Genomic DNA, 23,522 nt, shown 5'->3' with positions numbered 1-23,522 from the left:
GAATCATTAAAATGCTAGAAATTACTGTTTTTCGTAATATTAGAAGAGGACAAAAAACATAACGTTTGGGCATGTTCAAGAATCGAGACAGGTTGTTTACGGTTAGCTCAGCTGTTTCGCTGACTCTGATGCAGGTTGTCCTCGTCTCATTTGAGGTAATTATAATGGTTCGAGTAATTTTGGGCAGTCTGAGGTGTAGTTTTAAAGTTATGTAAGTTTATTGGACGCTTGCAGGACTTGCTGGTAAAAAAGTCAAAGGTTACTTGAAGTGAGTTTATATGAAATGATAACGTAGTTCAACTTTTAATGTGCAAATTGAATCGATATGGCAAAAGTGCTGCATACACACAGGAGAAGACTAGAAGAGAGTATTAGCCGCTTTTCTGTGAAGCATTTTTTTTTTTTTTTTTTTTTTAAGGCCAGTCGAGACCAGTCAGCGGCAAACATACATTTTACTTTCAGCAGTAGAAACACCTTACCGAATCAGTCCTTACCTGGATATAGTGCCTGGATGACCTCTCCCCAAGGTGCCACACACTAGTGTACAATTTTTCTTTTTTTTTTTAATGCAAGAAAGAAGGGTAAATTTTTACAAGTTGCCAATACACCCCCCAGATAATGCAATATATTTTTCTGGTAGTTTTTGATGCTATTCGAATGTTTCTGACCTCTATTTTTGTGAGAAATGCCTCATTTCCCCTCTTTTCCAATCATGAACTTCGGTTGGACAAGTAGGTGAAATCAAGCATTTCCTAAAAAAACAAATGAGGTAAAAAACAAGTCAAATCGCATAAAAAAAACAGTAAATTTTTACAAGTGGACGGTACACCCCGCAGGTAGTTCAATATATTTTTCTGGTAGTTTCTGATGCAATTTGAATGTTTTTGACCTTCATTTTTGTCGGAAATGCCTCATTACCCCTCTTTTCCAATCATGAACTTTGATTGGACAAATACTTGAAATCAAGCATTTTCCGAAAAAAATGAAGTAAAAAGCAACTCAAATTGCATTAAAATCCACCAGAAAAATATACTGTACCACCAGGTAACGTAACGGAACAGACGAAACCTAACCAAACAGACGTAACGTGACCTCAGCAAACGCACTAAACCTAACAAAATTTAACCCAGCATACCTAACCTATCCTAGGAGAATACGTAACTTAACCTCACCCAACACACTAAACCTAACCAAACCTACCCCAACATACCTAACCTATTCTAGGAGAATACGTAATGTAACCTCACCCAACACACTAAACCTAACCAAACATACCCCAACCTACCTAACCTATCCTAGGGGAATACGTTACGTAACCTCACCAAACACAGTAAACCTAGCCAAACCTACCCCAATATACCTAACCTATCCTAGGGGAATGCTTACCCTTGAGATACGATTGTCCATCCGAGGGGAATGCTTACCCTTGAGATACGATTGTCCATCCGAGGGGAATGCTTACCCTTGAGATACGATTGTCCAGGTCGAGGGTCGTCTGGCAATAACGTCGTGGTTCCAGAACCTTTGAATCCAATGGTTTATGAACAATATAATTTTTCAAGCCAGAAGGTGTGTGTCCAGAAAAGTTCCTTTGCAGTTAGAAACAAAAACTACACTGTACCCGTTTCTTGGTTTTTGCGTACTTTTTGTACCAACCACAGTACGACTGATGTCTGCCTTTTCAAAATTTACAGGGTTCCTGACAGTCTGGGTTATAAACTTCCGAAGGTAATACACCGTGTCCTCCTCAGATTTCGAGTGGAAACGCTTTATCACTCGTAAATAATCAATATCACACCAGGGACACATAGCACGTCTTTCTTCTTCAGAGGCCATAGCGAGAAGGGTTTGAATTTTCCATCCACATTGAATCAAAAAGCGCGATTTAAAATCATTGGCCAAATTTCATCACGTGACCTAAAGTAGGCATGTGAGTGGGTGATACAAACCTACGAGACACATGCGCAGTCGAAGGGAAGAGAAACAAACGTACGAACGCACGCATTTTTTTACCCAGAGTGGCCGAATGAAGATCTAAGGTAGGTTTATTTGGGAATTTTAAATTAAATTCATTATCTCTGAAAATATCAATTTCCGAATGGAGCAATGGGTGTTCTTTGTCATCCTTAGGGACTATATTGTACGTTAATGGGGCTAAAATTCCAAAACTGCATATTGTCCCCTTGCAAAATAATACCAAAAAAACACCAGAAAATATACTGTACCACTGGTTAATGTAATGGAACAGACCAAACCTAACTAAACCCCACCATACAGACCTAACCTAACCTGACCAAACCTCACCAGACAGACCTAATATAACCTCACCAAACACACCAAACCTAACTGGCCAAGGGGAATGCTTACCCTAGAAATCTATCTATCTGTCTATTGCCAGACGCCTCAATCCCGTTTGGGGTGGCCACAAACAAATCGCCTCCAAGCTGCCCTGTCCCCCGCCATTTCACTGCTTTGCTCCCAACTCACACCCCCCCTCTCTCATATACCTCTCCACCCCATCCCTCCATCTCATCCTCGGCCTCCCCCTCCCTCTTCCCCCCTCCACCTCACTCACATACACTCTCTTCGTCAGTCTTTCACCCTCCATCCTCTCCACATGGCCAAACCACCTCAGTGTGTTCCTCATAATGCTCCCTATCACATCCACAGCAACACCACAACGTTCCTTTATATCCTCATTCGTCAGCCTATCTCTCCATATGACTCCACAGGCTCCTTTTAAATAACTCATTTCCACTGCTCTCACTCTTGACTTGTGTCCTTCCAACAATGTCCAAGCTTCACTTCCGTACGTTAGAGTTGGTATCACAATACTGTCATGTAGTAACTTTTTCACTTCCATGCTCACTTCCCTATTTCTTATCACTGCTTTCAAAGAACCAGCAACCTTTCTTCCCTGCTGTACCCTTTCAAGCATTTCACCCTCCAAACCTCCATCCTTACTCATCACACTACCCAAGTACTTAAACGTACTCACATTTTCCAATTCCTCACCATCCAACCTCGCTGTACAGTCACTGACTTCACCTCTCTCAAAGACCATCACTTTACTCTTCCCTACATTCACCTTCAGATTCTGTTTCTTACACACTCTCCCAAACTCATCCACCAAGCCTTGCAGCTCCCCTTCGTCTTCACTCAACAACACAGTATCATCTGCAAACAACAGTACAGGGAGTTTCCAAACACTATCCTCTCTCACCAGGGCCACTCCAACATCCACTACCCTACCTTGTACCTCTTTTATTACCCCATCCATGTACAGATTGAACAACCATGGAGACATGACACATCCCTGTTTCAACCCAACTTTCAAAGAGAAAAATCCACTTAGTTCACCATCCACACGCACTGCAGCCTTCGCACCATCGTACATACTCTTCACAGCATTCAACAACTTCCCATCTACTCCATATATTCTTAACACTTTCCACAATCCTTGTCAATCCACCCTGTCATATGCTTTCTCCAAATCCATGAAAGCCGCATACAACTTCTTGCCCTTCTCTAGAAACTTTTCCACTAAAGATCTAAGAATGAATATCTGATCTACACAACCTCTTCCCTTCCTAAAGCCTCCCTGTTCTTCTCCAACTAATTTCTCTGTTCTTTCTCTAACTCTGTCAATAAGTATCCTACCATACACTTTTCCTATTATACTAAGAAGACAAATGCCCCTATGATTACCACACACTTCTTTTTCCCCTTTTCCTTTGTATGAGGGAATAATTATACCTGACTTCCAATCCTCCGGGACTCTACCTTCCTCCCAGGCTAATCTGCACATCTTCCACATCCATTCTACTACTATCTCTCCCCCATGCTTCAGCATTTCACCACACACTCCATCAATTCCTGGGGCTTTCCCAGATTTAACTTTCTTCATTGCTTCCACAACTTCTATCCTACTGATTTCTTCCTGTCTTCTCACCTCCCTCCTTCTCCCAGCCATTCCCCAGTCACTTATAATCGCATTACTTCCATCCTCTACGTTCAACAATTCCTTAAAGTATTCTCTCCATCTGCTCACTTTTTCTCCCTTCTCCACTAGTAATCTACCATTTTTATCTTTCACTCCCCTGCTAACTTCACTTCCACCCTGTCTTACTCTTTTCACCTCTTTCCAGAACATTTTCTTACAGTCCCTCCACTTTACACTCAAATTCCTTCCAAATTCCTCATCCACTCTCTTCTTACTCTCTCTTACTAATCTTTTCACCTCTCTCTTTCTTTCTACATATAACTCTCTCTTCCACCTCTCAACTTCTTCCACGCCCCTATTTCTCATCCATTCCTTGTATGCTTTCTTCTTTTGTGCCGCAGCCTGTTTCACCTCTTCAGTCCACCACGCTGTTCCTTGCACCCCCCTCCGTCTTCTCTTCCTTCCACACACCACATCACATGCTGCACATATTTCTTCTGTAAATATGCTACACACACCTTCCACGTCTCCCATCTGCTCCAATTCATATTTGCCCAATCGTTCCTCCACTTCTCTCTTATACTCTGCCTTTTTCTCATCATCTTGTAACCTTTCCACTCTCCTTGCAACTACTCCTTCCTCTCTTCTTTCCCTTCTTCTATTTCTCCATTCTAATTGGACCTTGATTCTGGCCACCACCAAGTAGTGGTCAGAAAGTCCACTCCCCCAACCACTATAAACTCTTGCATCCATTACACATCTTCGCATCCTTTCATCCACACACACATAAATACAACGGTAAAAAAAACTCAAATCGCATAAAAAACCACCAGAAAAATATACCGGTACTGCACCAACTGCTGACATAACAGAACAGACCAAACCTAACCCAACCCAACCATACAGACCTAACCAAACAGACCTAACATAACAGTCCTCAAGAACTGTGCTTCTGTGCTTACACCCTGCCTAGGCAAACTCTTTTGCCTTTGTGTATCAACTTGTACCTTTCCTTCTTGCTGGAAGTTTGCTGTCATTCAGCCAGTCCCAAAAAAGGGTGACCATTCCCAACCCTCGAACTATCGTCCAATTGCTTTAACCCCTTAACCGCGGGGCATCACTTTCGTGACGCTTGGGAGCAAGGGATCATACCGCGGGGCGTCACTTTTCTGATTCTGTGTTATTTTGAATTTGCCCGGGCTTTCAAGTGGTGGCTTGTATCATCTATCAGTACTGCCAATGTCCAACACTAGTTAGCACTCCTAATCTCATCTGTACCGTACTGCCAATGTCCAACACTAGTCAGCACTCCTAATCTCATCTGTACCGTACTCCCATCCATTGTTGACAATTTAGCAATTTCCCCTCGTTCTTGACTCCCCTCCCTACCTCCCCTCCATTACCCTCTCCTCTCGCCTGCGCGGCCGTGCTATGCTAAGTAAATCTTCCCTGGAATTTTCCACTGATTTCATCCATTGAAATAAGCCCTATGTCCTATTCTTATACCAAATAATATATACAAGAAAGAAATAAGGTAAGTGATAGTGCCATTTACCTGGAATTGGCTAATTATCACCTGACAACACCTCACGTGCACTCGTTCGCTAATTTTCGCTGTTTATTTCCCCTTGAAATATGCCATATAATCTATTCTCGTAATAAAGATATATATAAAGGAAGGGAGAAGCCTAAGTGATATTTACATTCACCTGGAACTACCTAATTTACTATGTATTGTCTAGATTTCCTGCCAATCATTTCATAGAGTATATATTAGCAGCTTTCACCCCATTGACATTGGCAGCATTGCACTTCCCCTAGGCAGGCAGGCCACCACACTGTATTCAGTTTACTGTCGTCTTTCAAGGTGAAAGCATGTCGGATTCATGCCTGCCCAATTCCGCCCCTTTTTAGCCCCATGCAAAAGGCCCTGTGACCTCTACCCCCTACTAAACCTCGTGTGGAAAGAGGTAAAGGGGTAAGTGACTGTGGAACGTGAACTGGCTAATTTGTCAATGAAAATGATAAACAGTGACTACTATCTATCTGGTGAGTAAAACAGTGCAAGTGGAAATGTAAATAATGTGTAAACAGCAAGTGAAAGCAATGAATGTAAATGTAAGTGAACAGTGGAAAATAGTTTTATAAGTTACTGCAAGTGACTGCATAACACAGTGTAAATAAAATAGAAATGTAAATAATGTAAATAAAATAGAGAATGTAAATAGAAATGTAAATGAGTAGTAATATAAAAATACGAGTACAGGTCTCCCTCATTTTACGCTGTATCGTTTTACGATATTTCGCATTTACGATTCTTCTTCTTTAGTACCAAGTGTTCATTTTACGATTGAGCTCCCTCGCATTTACGATTGGGCATGTGGAAATCCTGCGAGGCCAGGAGGAGGCTGGCAAAGCAAACAACAATTTCCAGCTTCTTCAAACCCACTGCTAGTCCATCTGCCTCTGCTACCACTGAGTCATCCAGCCCTGCCACCCAAACCTCCACTACCTCTCATTCTCCTGAGTCATCCACCCCTGCCATCCAAACCTCCACCACCCCTGCTTCCTCCCTCTCCACCTCTTGTGTTGACGAGTGATGGGCTTTGGCCCAGGATGTCTCCTAGCCTCGAAAGAGACATTAACCCCTTAAACGCGGATCGTCGCTTTTGTGACGATGGCAAAAAAGGACATAACGGCGGATCATCGCGTTTGCGATTTGAGTTAATTTTGAATAAATGCGGGCAAGCATGTTCCAGCTGGTATTGTCTGTCAGTACCGCCACCCTTTAGCTACAATTGGCATACTTGACCTTTGTACTACTGACCTCCGTTGTTGCCAAGTATCGCATTCCCCCCCCCCCTTCACAGCCCGGCCAGCCTGGCTGTGATATATGGTAGCACGCTGACTGCTCAGAACTGTCAATCTGCGCTCTCCTCTCAAAAGCAGTTTATGCTAATAGGAAATGCTTGTTTCCCCAGTTGTCACACTAGCTTTTTTTTGCACGGTTTTCCCCTGTTTAGCGTCAGTTTACCGCAGGCTTTCAAAGTGACATTGTGGCGAGTTCTAGCTCTTTGCAAGTCTCCACAAGTCCTTGGGTAGTCCACGAAGGCTCAACACCTGTCTCTGGAGAAAGCTGAATGTAAGTACTATCTGCCATACCAAGTATAATGTTCTAGGGTTAATCTCTGATTTTTGGCTAATATTTTCCTACAGGTACTCAGACTGCGATCCAACCCCGCCACACGGGGGGGGGGGTCGGCTGTCCATGGCCGCGTTTTAGGGGTTAAGGCATTACGTCCTTCAGCCTCGGGGGGGGACCGACTAAGGGTGGACAGAGCTGCAGTACAGTTGGAGGGTACATAACAGTACAGTACAGTACAGCTGTATTTTGTGTTGTTTTTGCTATTTCATGTCTTTATGTTTGCAAATGTACATACATATGTGATTCAGATGCACTACAGTACATAAAACATCATCATTATCATTGCATATTAGATCACTTGTATGGGTCTTCGGTTCCTTATACATGAGTCCAGGAACGCCTCCCTATTTTTCCCATTAAACCTTAATTTCGCTTTACAGTGGGGCACCAATTTTTGCGCCTAATTGGGTCCAAAAATAATGCGCGAAAGTGGAATTAGGGAAAGTTGGGGCATTGTCTTTATGGCAAAAAGGCTAATTGGTTCCCGGTTATCCTAAAGTAACATCAGATTTTCATTTTCACTTGCAATACAGTACATCAAATCACTATTGTACATTGCATTGTGAGATACAAACAAAAACTGTACAGTACACATTATATGAGGAGAAACATACCACAGAGACCAGGTTGAGGTTTCTTCACTCCAACACGATCCTCTCTTTTAGCCTTGGCCTTTCCTCCCGACTTTGAATGTCCCGGCCACTTTTTATCACCACCACTGCCTCCCGGCCCTCCCCCCACACCACCAGGCTCTCCCCCCACACCACCAGGCCCTTTCCCCACATTACCAGGTATAGTAGAGGCCATTGAACTGTGAGAATCCAACACAATGGAGCTAGCACGCTCGTACACAATGGCGGGAATGGGTGGACAGAGTGTTGACATGACGTCATTCAAGATGGCGGTGGGTTGCGGGCGGCCGGTGCAGGAAATTCAAAGTTCAAAATATTGTCCCAAACCCAAAATTTGTGCGCGAAAATCGATTTTTTTCAAGCGAAAGTGGAAGTTAGGGAATATTTGGTGCATGCCACGAAAGTGGATTCCGCGAATCCTGCTGTAGCGAAAGTTTGTGCACTACTGTACGATATTTCGGTTTACGATTGCCTTTCTAGGAACGCATACCAATCATAAAACGAGGGAGACCTGTATATATACTAGGAGTAATGAAAGTGAAAGTTTCACTCTAGCATGTATGAATACTGTGAGTTATGAAAGTGACAGATTCACTCTCAATGCTAGTATACAGGACGAGAAAGTGAATGCTACGTATTTTACTGAAAGGGAAATTGAATGCCTACAGTGACAATAAACTACTGTTACTGAAGGAAACTTATGGATAAAGACTGTAGATATATATATAAGTGTTGTATAGTAATAGAAATATAAACTGTGAGTGTTTTTATGAATAATAAATGACAGAACACCAGCGACGAACGATGTCAAGTGGGAAGGTCATACGCGCTCGTAATTTTCATTGCTTTCACGGTGTTTTTTTTTTGGAGTATGGATTCCAAACTATTTGAGAATCATAGAATAGTGTTTCTAGTAATAATATCAGGCTGTGGTAATCATATTATGGGTTGTTGGGAAGTGGAAAGTGGAGACTTCGTTACCCAACTTCAGAGGTCTCCATAAGTCCTGTAGTACTCGACGAAGGCTCTACAAACATCCCAGGAGAAAGCTGAAAGTATGTGCCATATGCATATGTAATTATAATATTCTAGGACTAATAACTGATTTTTGGCAAATATTTTTAGAGAGTCTGTTGGAGTGCGAATATGCCCGCGAGACATGCAAGTCAGGCAAAAACAACCCCACGGTTTAGGGGTTAACATCCTGTATCTCAAAAGTTTTTGAGTCAATTCCTAATAGAAAAATTTTTAAGCATCTGTCCTAGCACAACTTTCTTTCTGATAGTCAGTACCGGTATGGGTTCCATCAGGGATGCTCCACTGGCAATCTTCTCACCTACCTTTCAGACTCCTGGTCATCCTCCTTTTGGGACTTTGGCGAAAGCTTTGCCATTGCACTTGACATCTCAAAGGCTTTCGATCGAGTCTGGGATAAATCTTCATTTTCCAAACTGCCCTCTTTCCGTTTCTATCCTTCTATCTGTGCCTTCATCTCTAGCTTTCTTTCTGGTCGTTCTATAGCCGCTGTTGTAGACGGACATCATTCTTCTCCTAGATCTATCAACAGTGGTGTTCCTCAGGGCTCTGTCCTATCACCAGCTTTATTCCATTTATTCATCAATGACCTTCTAAGCTGTACATCTAATCTTATCCATTCATACGCTGATGACTCCACCCTTCACCTTTCCATTCAGTTCCCGCAACGCCCATCTCAGCAGTTACTTCAGCATACAAGGGATGAGGCTATGGCACACCTAATGGCTGACTTGGCTCGTTTCTCTGACTGGGGTAAAAATATTCAGGTTGTTTTTAATGCATCAAAGACTCAGTTTATATACCTATCAACCCGACAAAATTTTCCACGGGTATACCTTCTAATGTTTAATAATATTCAGCTTTATCCTGCATCATCCTTGAACATGCTTGGGGTTTCATTTACTCGGGACTTATCTTGGAAAGATCATATTACATCTCTTGTAAAATCTGCTTCCAAGAGATTACTTGTGCTAAGCTGTCTCCATTCCTGATTTACCTGTGCACAACTGTTGACTCTATACACAGGTTTTAGCTGCCCCTGTGTGGAATACAACTCTCATGTGTGGGGAGGCTCCCCACATACAGCTCTTCTCAAAAGGGTGGCGTCAAAGGCTTTTCGTCTCATTACCTCTCCTCCTCTTACTGACTCCCTTCAACCTCTGTCTCTTCGCTGCACTCTTGCATCTTTATCTCTTTTCTATCGCTTCTTCAATGGTCACTGCTCCTCTGAACTGTCTGCATGCATTCCTCCAACTCTACAATGGACGCATAGCACCCGTCTAGCAGCAAACTCTCATCCCTTTTCTGTCCAACTCTCTAACGCAAGAGTTAACCATTACTCCAAGTCTTTCATGTATGCAACACATCATCTCTGGAACTGTCTCCCTCTGTTTGTATTTCCTGCTTCCTATGATCTCCAGTCTTTCAAACTCAGTGTGTCTAGGCATCTCAAAATGATCATATCTTGAATTTAGCTCTGTCTTGTATTTTGTTTTTCTCTTGGAAGGAACAGTAATTGCAGGCTTGTGGCCTTTGGTTCCTTCTTCCTCGCATAAAAAAAACAACAACAAACCTAACCTATCCTAGGGGAATGCTTACCCTAGAGATACGATGGTCCAGGATGAGTATCATCTTGGTCGTCGTCATCTTCCGGGGGTAGGCCTAGTGGCATAGCAGGAAAAGCACCACAGGACCCATTTCTTGTTTTTTGCGTACCGACCACAGTACCACTGATGTTTGTCTTTTCTAAATTTACAGGCTTAATCACCCGTAAATAATCAATATCACACCCGGGCCACACAGCACGTCTTTCTTCTTCAGACACCATACCGAGAAGGATTTGAATTTTCCATCCAAAAGAAATCAAAGACCGCACTTCAAATTAATTGGTAGAATACCATCACATGACCTAAAGTAGGCTTATGAATGGGTGATACAGACCTACCAGACGCATGTGCAGTTGAAGGGAAGAGAAACACATGTACAAACGCACGTGTTTTTTACACGGACTGGCCGAGTGAAGATCCAAGGTATGTATTTTTTGGAATTTTAAATTAAATTCATTACCGTATCCCTGAAAATATCAGTTTCTGAATGGGGTTATGGGGGTTCATTATGATCCATAGGGAATATACTACTGAAATCGTTAATGGTGCTAAAATTCTTGAACTGTGTATTGGTAACTTGTAAAATAATACCGAAAGAAGGTACCAAAGGCCGGGGGCCCACAAATTGCTCCGTCTAAGAAAAAAGCAAAAACAAGATAACAGAGAGCCAAATTCAAGTTCCATTCATTTTGAGATGCCTGGACATTGCATTTGAAAGACTGGAGATTGTAGGCAGTAGGGAAAAAAAAGACAGAGGGAGACAGTTCCAGATTTGACCTGTTGTATACATGAAAGACTGGAAGTAGTGGTTAACTCTTGCATTAGAGAGTTGGACAGAAAAGGAATGAGAGTTTGTTGCCACTCGAGTTCTATGTGGCCACTGTAGTGGTGGAGGGATGCAAGCAGACAGTTCACAGGAGCAGTGACCATTGAAGTAGCAATAGAAAAGTGATAAAGAAGCAGGAGTGTAGTAAAGAGACAGGTTGAAGGGAACCAGTAAGAGGAGGAGAGGTAATGAGACGAAAAGCATTTGACTCCACTCTGTTGAGAAGAGCTGTATGTGGGGAGCCTCCCCACACATAAAAGTTGTACTCTACACAGGGGTGAATAAAACCTGAGTACAGTATAAAGTCAACAACTGTGCAGGGGTAAAGAAGGTACGGAGTTGGTTTTGCACACCCAATCTCTTGGAAGCAGATTTTACAAGAGAGGTAATTTGTTCTTTCCAAGATAAATCCTGAGAGAATGTAACCCCAAGTATGTTTAAAGATGATGCAGGCTTGAGCTGGATTTTGTTAAAAAGTAGAGAGTACTCCTGTGGAAGATTTTTTCAGGTTGATAGATGTAAGAACTGAGTTTTTGATGCATTAAAAACAACAGGGTTATTTTTACCCCAATCAGAGATATGAGCTGAGTGAGACATTAGGTGTGCCATAGTCTCATCCCTTGTTTACTGGAGTAACTGCCGAGATGGACGCTGCAGGAAGCGAATACGGTCATCAGCACATGAGTCGATAGGATTAGATGTACAGCTTAGAAGGTCATTGATGAATAAAAGAAAGAGAGTTGGCAATAGGACAGAGCCCTGAGGAACACCACTGTTACTGAAATAGCTCTAAGAGAAGAACGATGGCTGTCTACAACAGCAGCATTAGAACGACCAGAAAGGAAACTAGAGAAGTAGGCGCAGAGAGACAGATAGAAACCATAAGAGGGTAGCTTGGAAAATAAAGATTTATGCCTGACTCCATTAAAAGCCTTTGAGATGTCATGTGCAACGGCAAAGCTTTTGCCAAAGTCCCGAAAGGAGGATGACTAGGAGTCTGAAAGGTAGGGCAGGAGATCACCAGTGGAGCGCCCCTGGCAGAACCCATACTGACGATCAGAAAAAAGGTTGCGATGGAAAAACGCTTTTTTTTTTTTTTTTTTTTTTTTTTTTTTTTAAGTATAGACCCAAAAACTTTTGAAATACTGGATGTTAAAGCAATTAAGGTAGGTGGGGGCACCCATCATCCACCCATTTAGTGTGTCTGTTTTTAGAATAGCTTTACGTTGAGTAGCAAGCCAAATTATTTCCTGTAAACCAAGAAAGCATTTACAGTGCTGGGTGGTAACCTTATAACCAACCAACATGTGTTCCTTACATGACAACAGGTGGGTTGGCGGAGAGTTAGTGCCTCTCCCTGGAAAACAGCTAACTAAAAATACGAACAAGAAGCCTTGGATCAGGACTGACCAACAGGTGACCACTAAGAACCAAACAAAGGACATGGTTCTGATTGCGACGTGGAATGTAAGGGGTGCAAATGATGAGGTAAAAGACAGAGAGATTGTCCAGGTACTTCAGGGTGCAAAAGTGGATGTAACTTTGTGGATTAACTGAAACTAGAGAGGTGAGAGTGTGAGAGAATGGGAGCATGATTGGAGTATATGCTTGGGAATAGGTGAGAATGAGAGGGCAAATGGAGTGTGTATTGTGAGTAACAGATGGAAGGAGCATATAAGAGAGTATGGATCAGTTGGCTCAAGGATTGTTTGGGTAAGATTGAAAGTTGGACTATAAGTGTAGGCGATTATGTGCGTGTTTGCGCCAATGCAAGGTCGTTCAAAAAGAGTGAGAGAAGAGTTCAGGACAAATGTGGAAGCGTGATTAGAAAAATTTGAAAGGAATGAGAGAGTGTTTTGGATTGGAGATATAAGTGGAAAAGTAGGGAATGTGAAGGTGGATGGTGAGTGGGGTGTGCCTGCAGAGATGGATGAGAATGGCAGTGCTTTAACGGACATTTGTGCTGGGAGGGGGTTGGTGATAGCCAATACCATTTTCAGACACAAAATGATCCATAGATGTACATGGCAAGTAATGAGAAGGATGGGTGGTGAACTGAATGAACGGAAGGCAATTATTGATTATGTGTGTGTGAATGATAGGATGAGAAGGTGTGTAATGGATGCAAGAGCATATAGAGGTAGGGGGAGTTGACTTTCTCACCACCACCAAGTGGTGGTCAGAATCAAGGTCCAAATGAAATGAAGAATTAGCTAGAAGGGGGAGGACAGAAGGAAGGAGTTCATACAAGGAGGGTGGAAAGGTTACAAGAGGATGGAAAAAAGGCAGAATATATGAGAGAAGTGAAGGAGCGATTGGGTAAATATGGATTGGAGTAGATGGGGGACGTGGAAGATATGTGCAAGATATTCACAGAAGAAATCTGTGCAGCATGTGAGGTGGTGTGTGGGGTGAAGAGAAGACAAAAGGGGGGGTGCAGTGAACAGCATGGTGGAATGAAGAGGTGAGATGGGCTATGGCATAAAAGAAGAAAGCATATAGTGAGTGGATGAGAAACAAGGGCGTGGAAGAAGCTGAGAGACGGAAGAGAGAGTTATATGTAGAGAGGATGAGAGAAGTGAAAAGACTAGTAAGAGAGAGTAAGAAGAGAGTGAATGAGGAATTTGGAAGGAATTTGAGTGTAAATTAGAGGGAATGTAAGAAAATGTTCTAGAAAGGGGTAAAGAAAGTTAGACAGTGTGTCAAAGAAGTTTGTCAGGGAGTGAAAGATAAGAATGGTAGATTACTAGTGGAGAAGGGAGAAAAAGTGAGCAGATGGAGAGAACACTTTAAGGAATTGTTGAACATAGAGAATGAAAGCAGTGTGAGTATAAGTGGCTGGGGAATTACTGGGAGACGGAGGGATGTGAGAAGAGAGGAGAAATCTGTCGGATGGAAGTTGTGGAAACAATGAAGAAAGTAAAAATGGAGAAAGCCCCGGGAATTGATGGAGTATGTTGTGAAATACTGAAGCATGGGAGAGAGTTAGTACTAGAATGGATGTGGAAAGTATGCAGATTGGCCTAGGAGGGAGGTAGAGTCCCAGAGGATTGAAAGTCAAGTACAGTATAATTATTCCCTTGTGCAAAGGAAAGGGGGAAAAGAAATATGTGGTAATCACAGGGGCATTTGTGTTCTTAGTGTAATAAGAAAAGTATATGGTAGGATACTTATTGACAGAGTTAGGGAAAAGGTTGTGTAGATCAGATATTCATTCTTAGATCTTTAGTGGAAAAGTTTCAAGAAAAGGAAAGAAGTTGTATGTGGCCTTCATGGATTTGGTAGAAAGCATATGATAGGGTGGATGGACAAGGATTGTGGAAAGTATTAAGAATATATGGAGTAGTTGGGAAGTTGTTGAATGCTGTGAAGAGTATGGCTGCAGTGTTTGTGGATAGTGAACTAAGTGAATTTTTCTATGTAAAGGTTGGATTGAAACAGGGATGTGTCGTGTCCCCGTGGTTGTTCAATCTGTACATGGATGGGGTTATAAAAGAGATACAAGGTAGGGCAGTGAATGTTGAAGCAACCCTAATAAGAGAGGCCAGTGTTTGGAAACTCCCTTTACTATTGTTTGCAAATGATACTGTATTGTTAAGTGGAGACAAAGGGGAACTGCAAAGCTTGGTGAATGAGTTTGAGAGAGTGTGTAAAAAACAGCATCTAAAGGTGAATGTAGGGAAGAGTAAAGTTTTGGTCCTGGAGAGAAGTGAAGCCAGAGAATGTACAGTGAGGCTGGATGAGGAGGAAAGGGAAAATGTAAGTGTGTTCAGGTACTTGGGTAATGTGATGTGTATGGATGGAAATTTAGAGGGTGAAGTGCTTGAAGGGGTATGACAGGGAAGAAGGTTGCTGGTTGTTCGGAAGTAGTGATAAGGAACAGGGAAGTGAGCATGGAAGTAAAGAAGTCACTGCTTGACTATTATAATACTAACTCACACATAAGGGGCCTTGTTGGAAGGACACAAGTCAAGAGTGAGAGCAGTGAAAATGAAGTTATTTGCGAGGAGCATGTGGAGTTACATGGAGAAACAGACTGACAAATGATGAAATGAAGGAGCGCCGTGGTGTGGATGTGATAGAAACCGTCAGAAGAAATACATTGAGGTGGTTTGGCCGAGTGGAGAGGATGGAGAGTGAGAGACTAACAAGGAGAGTGTAACGGGTATACGAGTGAGGTGGAGGGGGGAAGAGGGAGGGGGAAGCCAAGGATGAGATGGAGGGATGGAGTGGAGAGGTACGGTATATGAGAGAGGGGAGCTAGGGGCAGGGCAGTGAAGTGGCATTGAACTGGGTGACATGGACGCAATTTGTTTGTGGCCACCCCTTACAGGATTGAGGCATCTGGCTCTTGATGGATAGACATAGCCTTGGTATCAGTCCCTTTTTTATGGAAATAAAGGTTTTTAATTTAATTAATTCATTAATTTACTTAGTGATTTACTTAGTGATTGCCAAGGTAAGGCTGCAGAGAAAATGGGTGAAGAGATGAAAGGGAGGACAGGAGGAAGCTGCTCCTGTGAGGAGTGGAGAAGTTGCAAGATAGTGAGAAAATGGCAGAGTATAAGAGCATAGTGGAAGAAAGACTGGGAAGGTATGAGTTAGAGCAGATGGGAGGGGTTGAAGATGTATGTAAGATATTCATGGAAGAGATAGGCGCAGCATGTGAGATGGTTTGTGGAGTGAGGAGGAGATGCAGGGGTGTGCAAGGGACACCATAGTGGATTGATGAGGTGAAACGAGCTGTGGAACAAAAGAAGAAGGCATATAGTGAATGGCTAGCAAGTAGAGGTAGGGGAGAAGATGAGAGAGAGAAGAGAGAGGTATATGTGAACAGGAGAAGGGAGATGAAGAGACTGGTGAAGGAGAATAAGAGAAGAGTGGATGAATAGTTTGGGAGGAATCTGAGTGTAAAATGGAGGGAGAATAAGAAGTTGTTTTGGAAGGAGGTAAAGAAAGTAAGACAGTGTGAAAGGGGATATATTAGGGGGTTGAAAGATAAGAATAATAGATTGCTGGTGGAGAAGAGAGAGAAATTGAGAAGAGGAAGGAGCACGTTGAGGATTTGTTGAATGTAGAGAGTGAGAGCAGTATGAGTATAAGTGGTTGGGGAATGGCTGGGAGAAGAAGAGATGAGAGGAGGGAGGAAGAGATCAGTAGGTCGGAAGTAGTGGAAGCGATGAAGAAGATTAAGCTGGGAAAGGCCCCAGGAATTGATGGAGTGTGTGATGAAATGCTTAGGTATGGGGGTGAGATTGTTGTGGAGTGGATGTGGAAGTTGTGTAGATTGGCTTGGGAAGAGGGAAGGGTTCCAGAGGACTGGAAATCAGGTATAATTGTTCCTCTGTACAAAGGAAAAGGGGAGAGAGAAGAATGTGGTAACCATAGGGGTATTTGCCTTCTTAGTGTGACTGGTAAAATATATGGTAGAATACTCATTGATAGGGTTAGGCATATGACAGAGGAGCTAGTTGGAGAAGAACAAGGGGGATTTAGGAAGGGAAAAGGGTGTGTAGATCAGATATTTGTTCTAAGATGTTTAGTGGAGAAGTGTCTAGAGAAAGGAAGGAAAGTGTATGCTGCCTTCATGGACTTGGAGAAAGCTTATGACAGAATAGATAGGCAAGGTATGTAGAAGGTATTAAGAATATATGGAGTGGAGGGGAAATTGTTGAGTGCTGTGAAGAGTATGTACGAGGGAGCTAGGGCTACGGTGCGAGTGGATGGTGAGCTGAGTGAGTTCTTTGATCTCAATGTGGGACTGAAACAGGGGTGTGTAATGTCTCCATGGCTGTTTAATATATATATGGATGGGGTTGTAAAGGAGGTACAAGGTAGGGCAGTGGATGTAGGGGTGGCCCTAATGAATGAGGGTGAGATTTGGAAGCTTCCGGTGTTGCTGTATGCTGATGTTACAGTATTGTTGAGTGAAGATGAATGGGAGTTGCAAGGTTTGGTGAATGAATTTGGGACAGTGTGTAGGAGGAGGAAACTGAAAGTTAATGTAAACAAAAGTAAAGTTATGGTGTTTGAGAGGAATGAAGTCACAGAGTGTGCAGTGAGGTTGGATGGTGAGGATATGGAGAATGTGAGTGCATTCAAGTACTTGGGTAGTGTGATGAGTAAGGATGGAACTTTGGGAGATGAAGTACGTGAAAGGGTACAGCAGGGAAGAAAGGTTGTTGGTACACTGAAAGCAGTGATGAGAAATAGGGAGGTGAGTATGGAAGTTAAGAAGTCACTGCATGATGGTATTGTGATCCCTACCCTGACGTATGGAAGCGAGGCGTGGACCTTGCAAGAGGGGAACAAGTCAAGAGTGAGAGCAGTGGAAATGAGTTACTTGAGAGGAGCATGTGGAGTGACATGGAGGGACAGGTTGACCAATGAAGAAGTGAAGGAACGTAGTGGGGTAGATGTGGATGTGGTTGAAAAGATTAGGAGAAATACACTGAGGTGGTTTGGACATGTGGAGAGAATGGAGAATGAAAGACTGACTAAGAGGGTGTATGTAGGTGAGGTGGAGGGAGGGAGAGGGAGGGGTAGACCGAGGATGAGGTGGAGGGATGGAGTTGAGAGGTATATGAGGGAGGGGGGGGTGAGTTGGGGGGAGGGGAGTCAAATGGTGGGTGACAGAGTGACTTGGAGGCGTTTTGTCTGCGGCCACCCTTTGCGGGATTAGGGCGTCGGGCTATAGATAGATAGATAGAGAGTGAGTGAGAGCAGTATGAGTATAAGTGGTTGGGGAATGGCTGAGAGAAGAACAGGTGAGAGAAGGGAGGAAGAGCTCTGTAGGGTGGAAGTAGTGGATGCAATGAAGAAGATCAAGATGGGAAAGGCCCCAGGAATTGATGGAGTATATGGTGAAATGCTGAGGTATGGGGGTGAGATTGTTGTGGAGTGGATGTGGAGGTTGTGTAGATTGGCTTGGGAAGAGGGAAGGGTTCCAGAGGACTGGAAATCAGGTATAATCGTTCCTTTATACAAAGGAAAAAGGGAGAGATGTATGTGGCAACCATAGGGGTATTTGACTTCTTAGTGTGACTGGAAAAAATATGGTAGAGTATTCATTGATAGGCATATAACAGAGGAGCTAGTTGGAGAAGAACAAGGCGGATTTAGGAAGGGAAAAGGGTGTGTAGATCAGATATTTGTTCTAAGATGTTTAGTGGCGAAGTATCTAGAGAAGGGAAAGAAGTGTTTGCTGCCTTCATGGACTTGTAGAAAGCATATGACAGAATAGATAGGCAAGCTATGTGGAAGGTATTAAGAATATATGGAGTGGAGGGGAAATTGTTGAGTGCTGTGAAGAGTATGGACGAAGGAGCTAGGGCTACAGTGCCAGTGGATGGTGAGCTGAGTGAGTTCTTTGATCTAAGTGTGGGACTGAAACAGAGTTGTGTGATGTCTCCATGGCTGTTTAATATATAGGCTACATGGATGGGGAGGTGCAAGGTAGGGCAGTGGATGTGGGGGGTGACCCTAATGAATGAGGGTGAGATGTGGAAGATTCCGATGTTGCTGTTTGCCGATGATACAGTATTGTGGAGTGAAGATGAATGGGAGTTGCAAGGTTTGGTGAATGAATTTGGGACAGTGTGTAGGAAGAGGAATCTGAAAGTTAATGTAAACAAGAGTAAAGTTATGGTGTTTGAGAGGAATTAAGTCACAGAATGCACAGTGAGGTTGGATGGTGAGAATATGGAGAATGTGAGTTCCTTCAAGTACAGTACTTGTGTGGTGTGATGAGTAAGGATGGGACTTTTGGGGATGAAGTGCTTGAAAGGGTACAGCAGGGAAGGAAGGTTGTTGGTTTACTGAAAGCTGTTGTTAGTGCATATTGCTGTTAGTGTGTGTGTGCGCACGCACTTGTTACGTTCCGAGTGATGACGTCATCGGAAGGGTCTTGCGGTATGCAGGCTGAGCCCGCTCACTTGGAAGTGTGAGACCGGTGAGTTCGGTTGTTTCGCATTCCAATACTGGTAGCAGAGCGTAGTTTGAGCATAATTGCGTCTTGCTCAACTAAGTGGCCTCCAAAACTTGAAAATGATCCTGCCTATGAGAGTTGGAAGAAGGACATCGACATAAATGCATATAATGCCTTTGATCTTGCCACTATTACTCCAAGAGAACAGTGCTGAATCCAGTGATGACACTTTAGCTCCGAGACTCAACAACTGATCTTTAACGTGCAGGTACCAATGCCTAGCAGCATCACAAAGGCCGTAAACCGTTTTCCTTAGTCTCCACAGCTTACCATTTGCATATTCAGGCGGAGGACGTAAATGAACAACTCACTCAATGTCGTTACCTTGGAGATAAGCAGCTTTTACATCCATAGCATGGCAATCCCATTGGTTGGTGGAGGAAAAAAAAAGTGTCAAACACACAGCCTCTTTTGAGCATGTAGGAGAGTCGTTCCGGAGATCCACTGTGTCTTCCTCAAATCCTCTGGCGACTAAACGGGCTTTAACAATTGGTTTCTCATTTTTCCCGTCACAACCCATCGAACCATAATGGCATCTTGCTCAACATCATCTACTTCCTCGTACACGTCATTATTCTGCCAGTTTGTACAGTAATTTCTTTTTCCTTGGCGCATAATACGTCCTCAGAGTTGAAAAGAACAAGCATCTCTGCTTCATCATCAACTACTTCCCATGTGCTAAAATCATTTTGCAGATCCACCCAATCAGTATTTTCCTGTACACCAAGAAACCATTTATTATGCTGGGTGGTAACCGTATAACCATATTATGACACTTGGTGGGTTTGGGTTTGGTTTGGGGGTGTGCAGAGGAGTGCAATGATAGGAAACGTGACACTCACACAGGTGAAGAATGCTATGAAATGGCTGAAAAATGGGAAATTAACTAGGGTTGCTAAGTTGTTTGCAGAGATGATTAAGTGTAGTGGAGAGAGCGGAATGAAGTGCTTGTTGGAGATATGTAAGAGGGCTTGGATGAGTGAAACTGTGCCAGCAGAGTGGAAAAAGGCTGTGATTGTACCCATGTACAAAAATAAACGTGAGTGAAGTGAGTGCAAGACTTATCATGGCATACAAAACATAAATCAAATTAAATGTTATAAAAAGCTGTAATTTTTTTAGGCTGTCTGAGAACATCAAATTTCATTTTGTCAACTGGTAGATATTAATTTTATACTCTTATGGAAATGGAAAACTAAATAAACATCCATTACTTAATTCATCAGCTGTGATGAGAAATAGGGAGGTGAGTATGGCAGTTAAGAAGTCACTGCATGATAGTATTGTGATCCCTACCCTGATGTATGAAGCGAGGCATGGACCTTGCTAGAGGGGAACAAGTCAAGAGTGAGAGCAGTGGAAATGAGTTACTTGAGAGGAGCATGTGGAGTGACATGGAGGGACAGGTTGACGAATGAAGAAGTGAAGGAACTTTGTGGGATGAATGTGGATGTGGTTGAGAAAATTAGGAGAAATACACTTAGGTGATGCGGACATGTGGAGAGAATGGAGAGTGAAAGACTAACTAAGAGGGTGTACGTAGGTGAAGTGGAGGGAGGGAGAGGGAGGGGAAGACTGAGAATGAGGTGCAGGGATGGAATTGAGAGGTATATGAGAGAGGGGGGAGCGAGCTGGAGGGAGGGCAGTCAAATGGTGGGTGACAGAGCAAGTTGGAGGCGTTTTGTCTGTGGCCACCCTTTGTGGGAATAGGGCGTCGGGCTGTAGATAGATAGATAGATAGATAGATAGACTAAGAGAAATGTCAAGTTTTTATTATACACATCCATGCTAAGCTGAGTATTGATGCAGGAATTAGGAACATATCTTGTGCAGATTATGAGGGAATAGTGTATATGTAAACTCAGTTTACTGTTTGATTAATTTCTTGTCATTGAAGATATTTTTTTCTGTCTCCTTTTCAGAATACTTTCACAAAGCAGTTATAGGAGTGTAACTGCTTTTGGAAAATCAACTTCTGGTTGCTCAATAGTGCACTGCTGGCATTCTGTGTAATTAAGCCACCTCTCTTTAGTGTAAAAAATGTCAGAGAGAAAAGTTTTAAACAAGTATTACCCTCCTGACTTTGACCCATCCAAGATCCCACGGGCAAGATGTCCCAGAAACCGTCAGTTTACTGTAAGACTGATGGTACCATGCAATATCAAATGTTATACATGTGGGGAATACATAGCTAAAGGAAAGAAATTCAATGCAAGAAAGGAAGATGTGGAAAACATGACTTATCTTGGAGTACGCATTTACAGATTCTACATAAAATGTCCAGGTTGCCTTGCAGAAATATCATTTAGGACTGACCCAGAAAGTACAGATTATGTGATTGAAGCTGGGGCCCACAGAAATTTTCAAGCACTGAAGCTTGCAGAGGAGCAAGCAGCAAGAGAAGAGCGTGAAGCTAAAGAAGAAATTGAATCAAATCCAATGTTACTTCTTGAAAACAGAACCCAGCAGTCCCAGTATGAAATGGAAGTGCTTGAATCTCTAGAGGATCTGCGTGAGATGAATGATCGTCATGCTGGAATTGATCTTGGTAAAATTGCAGAGAAATTTGAAGCTGAGAGACAGCTCACTCAGGAGCAGATCGAAGAAATTGAGAGGTCAGAAGCACTGAAAGCACTGGGATATGAAATGGTTGAAGGACAGATGGTTAAGAGAATAGCTCAGGAAGAACTAATAGAGCCTGTTACCAAGAAAAAAAAAATCCAGGAAGATTTTAGTTTTTCAGCATCAGATACAAAGTTAACTTCTGACAAAGTTAAGACAAATATGAAGTCAAGACTAGCAGGGGTCATCAAGCGAAGAACATGTAATGGAAGCACATCAGTATCTACTGCTGAATCAAACAGCGGCCCCCCCAAAACCACAGACTGTCAGCAAATTGTACCTGCATCAGAAAGCCAACAACAAAAATCCGCACCCACACTGTCTAGTGGATTGCTAAGCTTAGGTGCATATTCTGACTCAGAATCAGATGATAGCAGCTAATTTTTTTTTTTTTTTCTGACTGAAACTCATATTTTTTCTTCTCCTTCTTCTTCCTCCTATTCCCTCCCTTCTCCTCATAGACTGTTACAATATTTTTTTTTTTTCCTCACATTGGTACAAAAATTACTTGATGTTAAATCTGACCATAGATACAGTAAGAAAAATTGTAAACCAGTGTAATTCATAGTGAATGAAGCTGTATAATTTGCTGCATTAACAATTAAAGTGATTTACTGCAATTAACATTGCACCAGTAAGTAGTCTTTTCTTATCTTGCTTTAGTTAGCTGAAGATTGATAAGTGCGGTTGTTGACGTTGCTTGGACTGTCTGGCCATGTAGACTCATCAGCCACAGGCAAGCAATTGCTACAGTGGGTTCATCTTACAGGTACAGTACTTAAACCATACAGGAACTAACTCCCCTTCGTGGTAGACAGTACCTCACCAGGGTTAGATCAGGGTCTTTCTCTATGGCAAGGTGCAGGGAATTATTGAGGAGTTTTGGCTCACGGGTGGACACTGCAGCTGAATCACTCTACCCAGTGTACGCTGTGCCACTATGTCTAGGCTCCTCATCAGTGCTTGATTAGTGTGGGGCAGTAGATTACTTAAGCACATGTCCCAATATTAAGCCCTATAATACAGTACAGTGATGTCTTCTATATAAATAACTAGTTAAAGTGCTGGGTGGTAACCATATAACCAAATAATGGGGTGATGTGAAGCCTATTGAGCCAATTCTGGTGCTCCTATTAACTGAGTGGGAAGATGCAATTGTGGTGTCCATCCAGGGACCAAACCTCCAGTCTTTCTTGTGTCTTGTGTGCCTCACTGTTGTGAGGTACTGTCTTCCACAGGGAAAGATTGGTTCACTGCATGAAATGGCCCTACAGGGATGATTGGTTCCCTGGAGTTGATGGGTCTGCTCAGCCAGATGGGCTGCTCAGCAACAAACACCAGACAATATTATTAAGCTGAGGAAAGAGAGCAAGTTAAAGTGTTTGATAAAGATTGAATGTATAAATATATATGGCTTGTGAATTCACCTATTGTTATTGTTTTGTTTCATTTTTGAAGGCTCCAACATGCTTGCATGCATTGGCCTTGGTCACCTAATGGCGGCTTTCATGCTGCATGATCCATGGCAGCCTCCCTGTTCATTCCCTTAACCCTGAGGTCACTGTGACTGGTGCATGAGAGCTGGAAAGCTTCCACAGTATGCTTCATAAATGTATTTTCAGAGTTCCATGTAGGCTGTTTGTTTTTTTCATAAGAAATGGCTGT

General features: G+C 42.8%; 1 protein-coding gene across 1 annotated transcript; it reads left to right on the top strand.

Moving 5' to 3' along the window:
- The first annotated feature begins 76 nt into the window (after positions 1-76).
- Positions 77-22,873, top strand: LOC145393432 (splicing factor YJU2). The gene is made up of 2 exons (XM_080267529.1): positions 77-155; positions 21,158-22,873. Exon 2 carries the CDS (start codon positions 21,276-21,278, stop codon positions 22,236-22,238), a length of 963 nt encoding a protein of 320 aa, XP_080123655.1. The 5' UTR covers positions 77-155; positions 21,158-21,275; the 3' UTR covers positions 22,239-22,873.
- Positions 22,874-23,522: the final 649 nt, after the last annotated feature.

The sequence above is a fragment of the Coenobita brevimanus genome, chromosome 24 (genome assembly GCF_032717465.1).
Source record: "Coenobita brevimanus isolate Jiangsu-jjx chromosome 24, ASM3271746v2, whole genome shotgun sequence".
Lineage (NCBI taxonomy): Eukaryota > Metazoa > Arthropoda > Malacostraca > Decapoda > Coenobitidae > Coenobita > Coenobita brevimanus.
Note: the sequence above shows the minus strand (reverse complement) of the source record. Positions and strands in the feature narration are given on the sequence as shown.